The sequence below is a fragment of the Oncorhynchus mykiss genome, chromosome 5, assembly GCF_057628025.1.
Source record: "Oncorhynchus mykiss isolate SJ-2025 chromosome 5, ASM5762802v1, whole genome shotgun sequence".
Taxonomy (NCBI): domain Eukaryota; kingdom Metazoa; phylum Chordata; class Actinopteri; order Salmoniformes; family Salmonidae; genus Oncorhynchus; species Oncorhynchus mykiss.
This window is the reverse complement of record NC_143026.1, coordinates 97,118,502-97,132,759: the sequence shown is the minus strand read 5'-3', so window position 1 is coordinate 97,132,759 and position 14,258 is coordinate 97,118,502. Positions and strand designations below refer to the sequence as shown.

The following is a 14,258-nucleotide window of genomic DNA, read 5'->3' as shown; positions in this document are numbered from 1 at the left end:
GGCAGTCTGGCGAAGTACACTTCCAAGCAAGGGCTTTGGGATGGAGATGCAATATGGCAGTTGTGCCAACATATCTCATCAGCCACCTGGTGGAAGGGACTTTGTGGATCTGAGGCTCTTTCCCCTGTTGCCTCCGTCATCCTCCAAATCCCACCAATATCAGCCGCCTCTGGGCACAACTGGTCCTTGTTTGGGAACACACACACTAAAGCACGCAACAGGCTGACCAATACAAGGGTTGAAAAATTGGTGGCCACCTGGGAAAATTTGATGCTTTTTGAGCCTGACAAGAAACTATCCTCAAGGTTGGAATGTGACAGTGAAGATGAGGCCTGGGAGTCTGATGTTCAAGAGGTGGACATTGAGGAGGTCCAGGGAGAAGACATGGAAGTCTGCAAGGAAGACAACCAAAGATTTTGTTTCTAGACTATCATTTTACAGATGTATGTTGAAAACATTTTTGGGAGATGTGATGGATCATTGTGGATCATTCAATATTTGCTTTGTTGTTCAGTGAAATCATCCCATGTGAAGAGTCAACTAATTTAATTAAAGTTCAATTCGTAACTAAATTTTTTTTTTGTTTTTTTCTATTGGAAGGAATTAATCATTTGCAATTATGTCTACTTATGTTAAGGTAAATATATCCAATGGTATAAACATCTACATTTTAAACGGTATTAATATTAATTCCCATATATTCCCGTTAATTTCCACGTAAAGTTTCCACCTCCTGAATATGTGCAACCCTGCTTGACTCGAGTCTTCAACCTGCGTACTGCTTGTATAGGCTGCTGTTTCGGTCTGAGACGTTGTTGTCTCAGACGAAATCATCACAATCATGGTTTTAAATAATGCATCTCTTGCTAATTGCAGTTCTGACATCAGACGTTGTACCTGCTTTTTTTGTATTTTTTGTATACAAGCCCAGAGCATAGTGTAATGTTAAAATGCAGTGCTGTGTTGACAGCAATGGACTCTCCACTTCTACATGTGACTGAGATATTGGAATAGTGACCCTTTCCCCACCTGGCTGTCCCCTCTGAAGTCTGACTGGTCTCCTGCTGGTGTGCCTCTCCTGGCACGCGAGGTGTGACTGGACTATCAAATGACTGGACAGACTGCAGGCCAGGACGGTTATGTCTAGTGTTTCATCTAGGTACCACTCCAACTCCAACTCCCACGGTATGCTCTGCTGGGTCTAGTCCTATCCCCAAACCCCACGGTATGCTCTGCTGGGTCTAGTCCTATCCCCAAACCCCACGGTATGCTCTGCTGGGTCTAGTCTGGTCCTATCCCCAAACCCCACGGTATGCTCTGCTGGGTCTAGTCCTATCCCCAAACCCCCACGGTATGCTCTGCTGGGTCTGGTCCTATCCCCAAACCCCCACGGTATGCTCTGCTGGGTCTAGTTTGGTCCTATCCCCAAACCCCACGGTATGCTCTGCTGGGTCTAGTCTGGTCCTATCCCCGAACCCCCACGGTATGCTCTGCTGGTTCTAGTCCTATCCCCAAACCCCCACGGTATGCTCTGCTGGGTCTAGTCTGGTCCTATCCCCAAACCCCCACGGTATGCTCTGCTGGGTCTAGTCTGGTCCTATCCCCAAACCCCCACGGTATGCTCTGCTGGGTCTAGTCTGGTCCTATCCCCAAACCCTCACGGTATGCTCTGCTGGGTCTAGTCCTATCCCCAAACCCCACGGTATGCTCTGCTGGGTCTAGTCCTATCCCCAAACCCCACGGTATTCTCTGCTGGGTCTAGTCCTATCCCCAAACCCCCACGGTATGCTCTGCTGGGTCTGGTCCTATCCCCAAACCCCCACGGTATGCTCTGCTGGGTCTAGTTTGGTCCTATCCCCAAACCCCACGGTATGCTCTGCTGGGTCTAGTCTGGTCCTATCCCCGAACCCCCACGGTATGCTCTGCTGGTTCTAGTCCTATCCCCAAACCCCCACGGTATGCTCTGCTGGGTCTAGTCTGGTCCTATCCCCAAACCCCCATGGTATGCTCTGCTGGGTCTAGTCTGGTCCTATCCCCAAACCCCCACGGTATGCTCTGCTGGGTCTAGTCTGGTCCTATCCCCAAACCCTCACGGTATGCTCTGCTGGGTTTAGTCTGGTCCTATCCCCAAACCCCCACGGTATGCTCTACTGGGTCTAGTCTGGTCCTATCCCCAAACCCTCACGGTATGCTCTGCTGGGTTTAGTCTGGTCCTATCCCCAAACCCCCACGGTATGCTCTGCTGAGTCTGGTCCTATCCCCAAACCCCCACGGTATGCTCTGCTGGGTCTAGTCTGGTCCTATCCCCAAACCCTCACGGTATGCTCTGCTGGGTTTAGTCTGGTCCTATCCCCAAACCCCCACGGTATGCTCTGCTGGGTCTAGTCTGGTCCTATCCCCAAACCCCCACGGTATGCTCTGCTGGGTCTAGTCTGGTCCTATCCCCAAACCCTCACGGTATGCTCTGCTTGGTCTAGTCTGGTCCTATCCCCAAACCCCCACGGTATGCTCTGCTGGGTCTAGTTTGGTCCTATCCCCAAACCCCACGGTATGCTCTGCTGGTTCTAGTCCTATCCCCAAACCCCACGGTATGCTCTGCTGGGTTTAGTCTGGTCCTATCCCCAAACCCCCACGGTATGCTCTGCTGGGTCTAGTCTGGTCCTATCCCCAAACCCCCACGGTATGCTCTGCTGGGTTTAGTCTGGTCCTATCCCCAAACCCCACGGTATGCTCTGCTGGGTCTAGTCTGGTCCTATCCCCAAACCCTCACGGTATGCTCTGCTTGGTCTAGTCTGGTCCTATCCCCAAACCCCCACGGTATGCTCTGCTGGGTCTAGTTTGGTCCTATCCCCAAACCCCACGGTATGCTCTGCTGGTTCTAGTCCTATCCCCAAACCCCACGGTATGCTCTGCTGGGTCTAGTCTGGTCCTATCCCCAAACCCCCACGGTATGCTCTGCTGGGTTTAGTCTGGTCCTATCCCCAAACCCCACGGTATGCTCTGCTGGGTCTAGTCTGGTCCTATCCCCAAACCCTCACGGTATGCTCTGCTTGGTCTAGTCTGGTCCTATCCCCAAACCCCCACGGTATGCTCTGCTGGGTCTAGTTTGGTCCTATCCCCAAACCCCACGGTATGCTCTGCTGGTTCTAGTCCTATCCCCAAACCCCACGGTATGCTCTGCTGGGTCTAGTCTGGTCCTATCCCCAAACCCCACGGTATGCTCTGCTGGGTCTAGTCTGGTCTTATCCCCAAACCCCCACGGTATGCTCTGCTGGGTCTAGTCTGGTCCTATCCCCAAACCCCCACGGTATGCTCTGCTGGGTCTGGTCCTATCCCCAAACCCCCATGGTATGCTCTGCTGGGTCTAATCTGGTCATAATAAAGGATAACATTCACATACTGACTATCTCTGAAACTGACTTAGATAATTCCTTTAAATTATCCAGTGGTAGCGATATATGGTTTCAACATCTTCAGAAGAGACAGGAATGCCAATGGTGGAGGTGTTGCCACGTATGTTCGTATTATAGAGGATCTACAGATGCATCTGCCTCACCTAAAGCCCTTTCTGGTGGGAAGCTGCTATAGACCACAAAATGCTAACAGTCAGTGTCTGGATAACATGTGTGAAATGCTTGATAATGTATGTGATATCAACAGAGGTATATTTTCTGAGTGATTTTAAATATTGACTGGCTTTCATCAAGCTGCCCACTCAAGAAAAAGCTTCACGGATCAAGAGTTACCTGTCTGACAGAACACACAGGGTGTTCTTTAATGAAAGCCTTTCCAACATAATCCAGGTAGAAGCAGGAATTCCCCAGGGCAGCTGTTTAGGCCACTTACTTTTTAAAATCTTTACTAACGACATGCCACTGACTTTGTCTTTTTAAACAACTAGCACACAGCTCCGACACCCATGCATACCCCACAAGACATGCCACCAAAGGTCTCTTCACAGTCCCCAAGTCCAGAACAGACTATGGGAGGAGCACAGTACTACATAGAGCCATGACTACATGCAACTCTATTCCACAGTACTACATAGAGCCATGACTACATGCAACTCTATTCTACATCAGGTAACTGATGCAGCAGGATAATCAGATTTATAAATACAGATACAAATACACCTTATGGAACAGCGGGGACTGTGAAGCAACACAAACACAAGCACAGACACATGCATACACACGTAACCTACACACACACGATAACAGTATTGTAGATATGTGGTAGTAGAGTAGTGGTCTGAGGGAACACACTTAATGTATTGTAGATATGTGGTAGTAGAGTAGTGGTCTGAGGGAACACACTTAATGTATTGTAGGGTAGTGGTCTGAGGTAACACACTTAATGTATTGTAGAGTAGTGGCCTGAGGTAACACACTTAATGTATTGTAGAGTAGTGGTCTGAGGGAACACACTTAATGTATTGTAGAGTAGTGGCCTGAGGGAACACACTTAATGTATTGTAGATACAGTGCCTTGCGAAAGTATTTGGCCCCCTTGAACTTTGTGACCTTTTGCCACATTTCAGGCTTCAAACATAAAGATATAAAACTGTATTTTTTTGTGAAGAATTAACAACAATTGGGACACAATCATGAAGTGGAACGACATTTATTGGATATTTCAAACTTTTTTTAACAAATCAAAAACGGAAAAATTGGGCGTGCAAAATTATTCAGCCCCTTGACTTTCAGTGCAGCAAACTCTCTCCAGAAGTTCAGTGAGGATCTCTGAATGATCCAATGTTGACCTAAATGACTAATGATGATAAATACAATCCACCTGTGTGTAATCAAGTCTCCGTATAAATGCACCTGCACTGTGATAGTCTCAGAGGTCCGTTAAAAGCGCAGAGAGCATCACAAAGAACAAGGAACACACCAGGCAGGTCCGAGATACTGTTGTGAAGAGGTTTAAAGCCGGATTTGGATACAAAAAGATTTCCCAAGCTTTAAACATCAAGGAGCACTGTGCAAGCGATAATATTGAAATGGAAGGAGTATCAGACCACTGCAAATCTACCAAGACCTGGCCATCCCTCTAAACTTTCAGCTCATACAAGGAGAAGACTGATCAGAGATGCAGCCAAGAGGCCCATGATCACTCTGGATGAACTGCAGAGATCTACAGCTGAGGTGGGAGACTCTGTCCATAGGACAACAATCAGTCGTATATTGCACAAATCTGGCCTTTATGGAAGAGTGGCAAGAAGAAAGCCATTTCTTAAAGATATCCATAAAAAGTGTCGTTTAAAGTTTGCCACAAGCCACCTGGGAGACACACCAAACATGTGGAAGAAGGTGCTCTGGTCAGATGAAACCAAAATTGAACTTTTTGGCAACAATGCAAAACGTTATGTTTGGCGTAAAAGCAACACAGCTCATCACCCTGAACACACCATCCCCACTGTCAAACATGGTGGTGGCAGCATCATGGTTTGGGCCTGCTTTTCTTCAGAAGGGACAGGGAAGATGGTTAAAATTGATGGGAAGATGGATGGAGCCAAATACAGGACCATTCTGGAAGAAAACCTGATGGAGTCTGCAAAAGACCTGAGACTGGGACGGAGATTTGTCTTCCAACAAGACAATGATCCAAAACATAAAGCAAAATCTACAATGGAATGGTTCAAAAATAAACATATCCAGGTGTTAGAATGGCCAAGTCAAAGTCCAGACCTGAATCCAATCGAGAATCTGTGGAAAGAACTGAAAACTGCTGTTCACAAATGCTCTCCATCCAACCTCACTGAGCTCGAGCTGTTTTGCAAGGCGGAATGGGAAAAAATGTCAGTCTCTCGATGTGCAAAACTGATAGAGACATACCCCAAGCGACTTACAGCTGTAATCGCAGCAAAAGGTGGCGCTACAAAGTATTAACTTAAGGGGGCTGAATAATTTTGCACGCCCAATTTTTCAGTTTTTGATTTGTTAAAAAAGTTTGAAATATCCAATAAAATGTCGTTCCACTTCATGATTGTGTCCCAATTGTTGTTGATTCTTCACAAAAAAATACAGTTTTATATCTTTATGCTTGAAGCCTGAAATGTGGCAAAAGGTCGCAAAGTTCAAGGGGGCCGAATACTTTCGCAAGGCACTGTATGTGGTAGTAGAGTAGTGGTCTGAGGGAACACACTTAATGTATTGTAGAGTAGTGGTCTGAGGGAACACACTTAATGTATTGTGAAATCTGTTATGAAATGTATTTGTTTAAAAACATTACATTGTCTACCTGCCTTAATTTCACTGGGCCACAGGAAAAGTAGCTGCTGCCTTGGCAGAAACTAATGGGGATCCTTAAAAAATACAAAATGTTGGCGCCTCGGTCGGTTTCTTTCTCTGTTTCCAATCCACAGGGCTGGGTGTGGCAGCATGGTGCATATCTGGCTGCAGGAGATAAGCATTAAGCACTTGGTGGTGGGAGTCCTTGTCTGGACCAGCCCAGCCGGGTGGCCCCTGTTCTCTCCAGTCCTGATTATAGTACTGTACTGTGTGCTTGCCAGTAGTGCTTTTTTTGAGGTCCGGTTCGGTTATTAAAACATTACATTCAAAATATGTTTTTATTTTGTTTTGCTTTATAATGGGAATTCCAAAGCTAAAAATAGTGAACATTCCATTGTCTCTACCAGGTCCACATTGGTAGACAGCAATAGAAAAATAAGGAAGTAACTATGAAATAATAACATATTTCAGTTGGGTATGTTACTTAAACTTTTTTTGATGATAGTTTTTAATTCCTTAAAGTTGTCGACTAATCTCTGCTCAGCCAGTAGCAGCCAGCCAGACAGCCAGACAACCCTCTAACGTTATCTCTGTGTTCCCCATACTGTACTGTCTTTGAGATAGTAGCTGCTTAAGTATGCTGTGGAGTTGTCTGACAAAATAATTTTGCTAGTTCAAAGTACATCCTTGAAATGTTTGTACAACTTGATTGGAGTTCACCTGTGATAAATTAATTACAAAATTATTTTTTTAAACTTTTTTTTATTTCACCTTTATTTAACCAGGTAGGCAAGTTGAGAACAAGTTCTCATTTACAATTGCGACCTGGCCAAGATAAAGCATAGCAGTTTGACACATACAACAACACATAGAGTAAAACAAACATACAGTCAATAATACAGTAGAAACAAGTCTATATAGGATGTGAGCAAATGAGGTGAGATAAGGGAGGTAAAGGCAAAAAAAAGGCCATGGTGGCCAATTGATTGGACATGATTTTGAAAGGCACACATATGTCTATATAAGGTACCACAGTTGACAGCATGTCAGAGCCAAAACCAAGCCAAGAGGTCAAAGGAAATGTCCTTAGAGCTCCGAGACAGGATTGTGTAGAGGCACAGATCGGGGGAAGGGTACCAAAACATTTCTGCAGCATTTAAGGTCTCCAAGAACACAGTGGCCTCCATCATTCTTAAATGGAAGAAGTTTGGAACCACCAAGAACCTTCCTAGAGCTGGCCGACCGGCCAAACTGAGTAATTGGGGGAGAAGGGCCTTGGTCAGGGAGGTGACCAATAACCTGATGGTCACTCTGTCAGACCTCCAGAGTTCCTCTGTGGAGATGGGAGAACCTTCCAGAAGGACAACCAACTCCACCAATCAGGTTAATCTTCCAACAACCTTAAGCAACCTTAAGCACACAGCAACCTTAAGCACACAGCCAAGACAATGCAGGAGTGGCTTCGGGACAAGTCTCTGAATGTCCTTGAGTGGCTCAGACAGAACCCGATTTGAACATCTCTGGAGAGACCTGAAAATAGCTGTGCAGTGACGCTCCCCATCCAGCCTGACGGAGCTTGAGGGAATCTGCAGAGAAGAATGGGAGAAACCCCCCAAATACAGGTGTACCAAGCTTGTAGCGTCCGTGTTGTATCTAGATGATGTCAGTTAGCTGCTATATATACAGTACCAGTCAAAAGTTTGGACACACCTACTCAATCAAGGGTTTTTCTTTATTTTTACTATTTTCTACATTGTAGAATAATAATGAAGACACAAACTATGAAATAACACATGGATTCTTCAAAGTAGGTACCCAAAGTAGCCACAGCTTTGCACATTCTTGGCATTCTCTCAACCAGCTTCATGAGGAATGCTTTTCCAACATTCTTGAAGAATTTCCAACATATGCTGAGCACTTTTTGCCTGCTTTTCCTTCACTCTGCGATCCAACTCATCCCATAATAATAAGAACAAGAATATTGCCCATGATTTTGGAATGAGATGTTTGACGAACAGTATACATTTTTACATACATTTCAGTATTTTATTTTCAATAATTTAGCAAAAATGTCTAAAAACATGTGTTCGCTTTGTCATTGTGGGGAACAAGTCGTTATGGGGTGTTGTGGGGAATAAGCCGTTGTGGGGAACAAGCCGTTGTGGGGAACAAGTCGTTATGGGGTGTTGTGGGGAACAAGCCGTTATGGGGTGTTGTGGGGAACAAGCCGTTGTGGGGAACAAGCCGTTGTGGGAAACAAGCCGTTGTGGGGAACAAGCCGTTGTGGGGTGTTGTGGGGAACAAGCCGTTATGAGGTGTTGTGGGGAACAAGTCGTTGTGGGGAACAAGTCGTTATGGGGTGTTGTGGGGAACAAGTCGTTGTGGGGAACAAGCCGTTATGGGGTGTTGTGGGGAACAAGTCGTTGTGGGGAACAAGTCGTTGTGGGGAACAAGCCGTTATGGGATGTTGTGGGGAACAAGCCGTTATGGGGTGTTGTGGGGAACAAGCCGTTATGGGGTGTTGTGGGGAACAAGCCGTTGTGGGGAACAAGCCGTTGTGGGGAACAAGCCGTTGTGGGGAACAAGCCGTTGTGGGGAACAAGCCGTTATGGGGTGTTGTGGGGAACAAGCCGTTGTGGGGAACAAGCCGTTGTGGGAAACAAGCCGTTGTGGGGAACAAGCCGTTGTGGGGTGTTGTGGGGAACAAGCCGTTATGAGGTGTTGTGGGGAACAAGTCGTTGTGGGGAACAAGTCGTTATGGGGTGTTGTGGGGAACAAGTCGTTGTGGGGAACAAGCCGTTATGGGGTGTTGTGGGGAACAAGTCGTTGTGGGGAACAAGTCGTTGTGGGGAACAAGCCGTTATGGGATGTTGTGGGGAACAAGCCGTTATGGGATGTTGTGGGGAACAAGCCGTTATGGGGTGTTGTGGGGAACAAGCCGTTATGGGGTGTTGTGGGGAACAAGCCGTTGTGGGGAACAAGCCGTTGTGGGGAACAAGCCGTTGTGGGGAACAAGCCGTTGTGGGGAACAAGTCGTTGTGGGGTGTTGTGGGGAACAAGTCGGTGTGGGGTGTTGTGGGGAACAAGTTGTTGTGGGGAACACGTCGTTGTGGGGAACACGTCGTTGTGGGGTGTTGTGGGGAACAAGTTGTTGTGGGGTATCAATACTTTCTGAAGGCCCTGTATGAGAAAACAGTTTTGGCGCTACTTTCAGAAGTACTGGTTAAAAAATATACAAAAGTACCAGAGAATCCCTTTGAGTGGATTTCAGATCTGTTATTTTGGGCTATTTGGTCCCCCACACAGGGCTGTAGGGCTGTCACAGAGACAGGGCTGTCACAGAGACAGGGCTGTCACAGAGACAGGGCTGTCACAGAGACAGGGCTGTCACAGAGACAGGGCTGTAGGGCTGTCACAGAGACAGGGCTGTAGGGCTGTCACAGAGACAGGGCTGTAGGGCTGTCACAGAGACAGACTGGAAGGGCTGTAGGGTTGTAGGGCCGTCACAGAGACAGGGCTGTAGGGCCGTCACAGAGACAGGGCTGTAGGGCTGTCACAGAGACAGGGCTGTAGGGTCGTCACAGAGACAGACTGGAAGGGCTGTAGGGTTGTAGGGCCGTCACAGAGACATACTGGAAGGGCTGTAGGGCCATCACAGGGACAGACTGGAAGGGCTGTAGGGCCGTCACAGAGACATACTGGAAGGGCCGTCACAGAGACAGGGCTGTAGGGCCGTCACAGAGACAGGGCTGTAGGGCCGTCACAGAGACAGGGCTGTAGGGCCGTCACAGAGACAGGGCTGTAGGGCCGTCACAGAGACAGGGCTGTAGGGCCGTCACAGAGACAGGGCTGTAGGGCCGTCACAGAGACAGGGCTGTAGGGCCGTCACAGAGACAGGGCTGTAGGGCCGTCACAGAGACAGGGCTGTAGGGCCGTCACAGAGACAGGGCTGTAGGGCCGTCACAGAGACAGGGCTGTAGGGCCGTCACAGAGACAGGGCTGTAGGGCCGTCACAGGGCTGTATGGCCGTCACAGGGCTGTAGGGCCGTCACAGGGCTGTAGGGCCGTTACAGGACTGTAGGGCCGTCACAGGACTGTAGGGCCGTCACAGGGATGTAGGGCCGTCACAGAGACGTACTGGAAGGGCTGTAGGGCCGTCACAGAGACGTACTGAAGGGCTGTAGGGCTGTAGGGCCGTCACAGAGACGTACTGGAAGGGCTGTAGGGCTGTAGGGCCGTCACAGAGACGTACTGGAACATCTGATGCTGAGCTTGTTATGCTCTTATGGATCAAAATGTTATCCCTAAAATAAGTTTGCAACTAGTAAAGGAATCATGTTTGGTAATGAAACTGTATTTCTACTACTCACAGCACCTGATGTCTCTCTCTCTGTGTCTCTATATCTCTCTCTGTGTCTCTGTCTCTCTCTCTGTCTCTCTCTGTCTCTCTGTGTCTCTCAGATGAGACGGAGCTGAAGGACTGTCTGATGGTGCTGGTAGATGACCAACAGAAGCTATCGGCTCAGATGGCTAAGAGCACGCTGTCTGCCCTGCGTCTACGCCAGCGCCTGGTCATCCTAGAGAGATACCTCATATCCCTGAGCCACAGCATGATGGAAGAGAAGTACAAGGTTCGGTGGAAGAGCCCCCCCAGCCCCCCTCCACCCGTCGTAGACAACAAGAGGTACACTGTAAACCGAAACGCTCATCCACTAGTGCAAGTGATAGTACAGGAAGTAGCAGCCATGGTTCTGTCATCTCATTGTTAGCTACGCTGACTGGGCCACACCAGTGCAAGTGATTCATCTGAAACATTCCCCTTTAGATGATCAGTTTGATCTGAGTCATGTGTCATCTTGGGGCTAAAGGTGTCTCTCTCTCTCTAGCCCCCGGCCAGCCAGCAAGGGTGTGGAGGGTCTGGCCAGAGTCGGCTCCAGAGCAGCTCTCTCCTTCGCCTTTGCCTTCCTACGACGAGCCTGGAGGTCTGGTAAGCATCCTCTCCATCGTCTAGGCAACCCTTCACTTAGTCTGTAGACAGCCTCCTCTCCATCGTCTAGACAACCCTTCACTTAGTCTGTAGACAGCCTCCTCTCCATCGTCTAGACACAGCCCTTCACTTAGTCTGTAGACAGCCTCCTTTACTGGTGACATCACATAGTCAACATGGTTCAGAGTGTCAGACCCTCCGTGGTCCTCCCCTGCCCCCTTCTACCATCCCCTTCTACCCTCCCCGCAGTATCGTAATACATATAGGATCGTGAGAATCAGAATACATATGGTATTGGTGCCTAAGCATGGTGATCATATGGTATTGTGAGGTCCCTGGTCATTCCCAGCCCCAGTGTCCCGTGTGTCTAACATATTGGTGCTTTGATCAGGTGACGACGCGGACCTGTGCAGTGAGCTGCTCCAGGAGTCCCTGGACGCTCTGCGGGCCCTCCCAGAAGCCACTCTGTTTGACGAGGGCACCGTGTCGTCTGTCTGGCTGGAGGTCGTGGAGAGAGCCACCAAGTTCCTCAGGTCAGTACTACCTGCTGTCTGGTTTGTCTTGTGATATCCATCGTTCTGCCAGTGATGTGTTATTTAAACTGTGGTTGGTTTCTAGTGACGTGTTATTTAAACTGTGGTTGGTTTCTAGTGACGTGTTATTTAAACTGTGTGGTTGGTTTCTAGTGATGTGTTATTTAAACTGTGGTTGGTTTCTAGTGATGTGTTATTGAAACTGTGTGGTTGGTTTCTAGTGATGTGTTATTGAAACTGTGTGGTTGGTTTCCAGTGATGTGTTATTTAAACTGTGGTTGGTTTCTAGTGATGTGTTATTTAAACTGTGGTTGGTTTCTAGTGATGTGTTATTTAAACTGTGTGGTTGGTTTCTAGTGATGTGTTATTTAGACTGTGGTTGGTTTCTAGTGATGTGTTATTGAAACTGTGGTTGGTTTCTAGTGATGTGTTATTTAAACTGTGTGGTTGGTTTCCAGTGATGTGTTATTTAAACTGTGGTTGGTTTCTAGTGATGTGTTATTTAAACTGTGGTTGGTTTCTAGTGACGTGTTATTTAAACTGTGTGGTTGGTTTCTAGTGATGTGTTATTGAAACTGTGGTTGGTTTCTAGTGATGTGTTATTTAAACTGTGTGGTTGGTTTTCAGTGATGTGTTATTTAAACTGTGGTTGGTTTCTAGTGATGTGTTATTTAAACTGTGGTTGGTTTCTAGTGATGTGTTATTTAAACTGTGTGGTTGGTTTCTAGTGATGTGTTATTTAAACTGTGTGGTTGGTTTCTAGTGATGTGTTTATTTAAACTGTGGTTGGTTTCTAGTGATGTGTTATTTAAACTGTGTGGTTGGTTTCCAGTGATGTGTTATTTAAACTGTGTGGTTGGTTTCCAGTGATGTATTATTTAAACTGTGTGGTTGGTTTTCAGTGACGTCCATGGAAGTGGTAGTACCAAAGGCAGCATCCCACTACAGGACCAACACCTGGCCTTGGCCATCCTGCTGGAGCTGGCAGTACAGAGGGGCACTCTGAGGTAGGACCCCTCCTGATGAGATACTGATACTCACTCTGAGGTAGGATCCCTCCTGACGAGACACTGATACTCACTCTGAGGTAGGACCCCTCCTGATGAGATACTGATACTCACTCTGAGGTAGGATCCCTCCTGACGAGACACTGATACTCACTCTGAGGTAGGACCCCTCCTGATGAGATACTGATACTCACTCTGAGGTAGGACCCATCCTGACCAGACACTGATACTCACTGAGGTAGGACCCCTCCTGATGAGACACTGGTACTTAACACTGGTAACACTGGTAACACTGGTACTTAAGTTAAGTATAACTGTAAGATGTGTTAATTAAATGATATCCGGCTCGGGGGTCCAGTGTTCTTGTGCTTTCCTAACTAGCCAGCTAAGTGGCTAGATGTCAACGTCACCCATGTCTTTTGAGGTGGAGACGAGGAAACAATAAATACTTTTGTGATTCATTCTCTGTGACTGCACCTACCACAGCCCTCATACCACAGCCCTCATACCACACCCCCCCCGGCCTCTCTGGCTGGTCTTCTCCAGCCAGCTACTGTCTGCTGTCCTGCTGTGTCTGTGGGACAGCACTTACCATGCCCATAGTATGGTACTCTGACTACTCTATTCTCCTCTCCAGCCAGCTGCTGTCTGCTGTCCTGCTACTGCTGCGTCTGTGGGACAGCACTTACCATGCCCATAGTATGGTACTCTGACTACTCTATTCTCCTCTCCAGCCAGCTGCTGTCTGCTGTCCTGCTACTGCTGCGTCTGTGGGACAGTGGGACCAGGGAGATGGACAATGAGCGCTCCACCCAGGGGACCAGCGCCCCCCTCCTCCCTCTCCTGCAGCGCTTTCACAACATCCACAGCAGCAAGGAGGAACCCAGCCCCGATGAGGAGATGGAGGTGAGCTCAGGGCCTGTATTCATAATGCTTTTCTGTAAAAGCTGATTTAGGATCAGTTTAGCCTTTTTTTTTAGATCACAATCAATAAGATGACCTGGACATGGGGTACCTGATCCTAGATCAGCACTCTGAGACACCTGATATCATTACTTTCCTATTCCTGGTCCTGGGTTGCATCAAAATCAATTTATTTGTCTTCTAAACTAAATTAAGTACTAAGCTAAGCAGAAACAGTGCCTTGGGGCGGCAGCGTAGCCTAGTGGTTAGAGCGTTGGACTAGTAACTGAAAGGTTGCAAGTTCAAACCCCCGAGCTGACAAGGTACAAATCTGTCGTTCTGCCCCTGAACAGGCAGTTAACCCACTGTTCCCAGGTAGTCATTGAAAATAAGAATTTGTTCATAACTGACTTGCCTAGTAAAATAAAGGTAAAATAATGAATTAAAAAGTATTCACACCTCTTGACTTTATCCACATGTTATTTTGTTACAGCCTGATTTTAAAATTGTTTAAAGAAGGTCACACCAAGGATCATTTAGCTATTTGATTTTAAGACCATTTTAAGAATCAAAAAAATATAGAAAAAGTATATTT

General features: G+C 47.3%; 1 protein-coding gene across 22 annotated transcripts in view; it reads left to right on the top strand.

Moving 5' to 3' along the window:
* The window catches only part of herc2 (HECT and RLD domain containing E3 ubiquitin protein ligase 2), a 228,445-nt gene that overhangs the window by 12,365 nt on the left and 201,822 nt on the right, over positions 1-14,258 (top strand). For all 22 annotated transcript variants that reach the window (XM_090236518.1, XM_090236516.1, XM_090236507.1 and 19 more), the window contains exons 5-9: positions 10,695-10,917; positions 11,120-11,220; positions 11,612-11,753; positions 12,656-12,760; positions 13,495-13,666. In XM_090236518.1, coding sequence (XP_090092644.1) covers positions 10,695-10,917; positions 11,120-11,220; positions 11,612-11,753; positions 12,656-12,760; positions 13,495-13,666 — 743 coding nt within the window. The remainder of the gene's footprint in view (positions 1-10,694; positions 10,918-11,119; positions 11,221-11,611; positions 11,754-12,655; positions 12,761-13,494; positions 13,667-14,258) is intronic.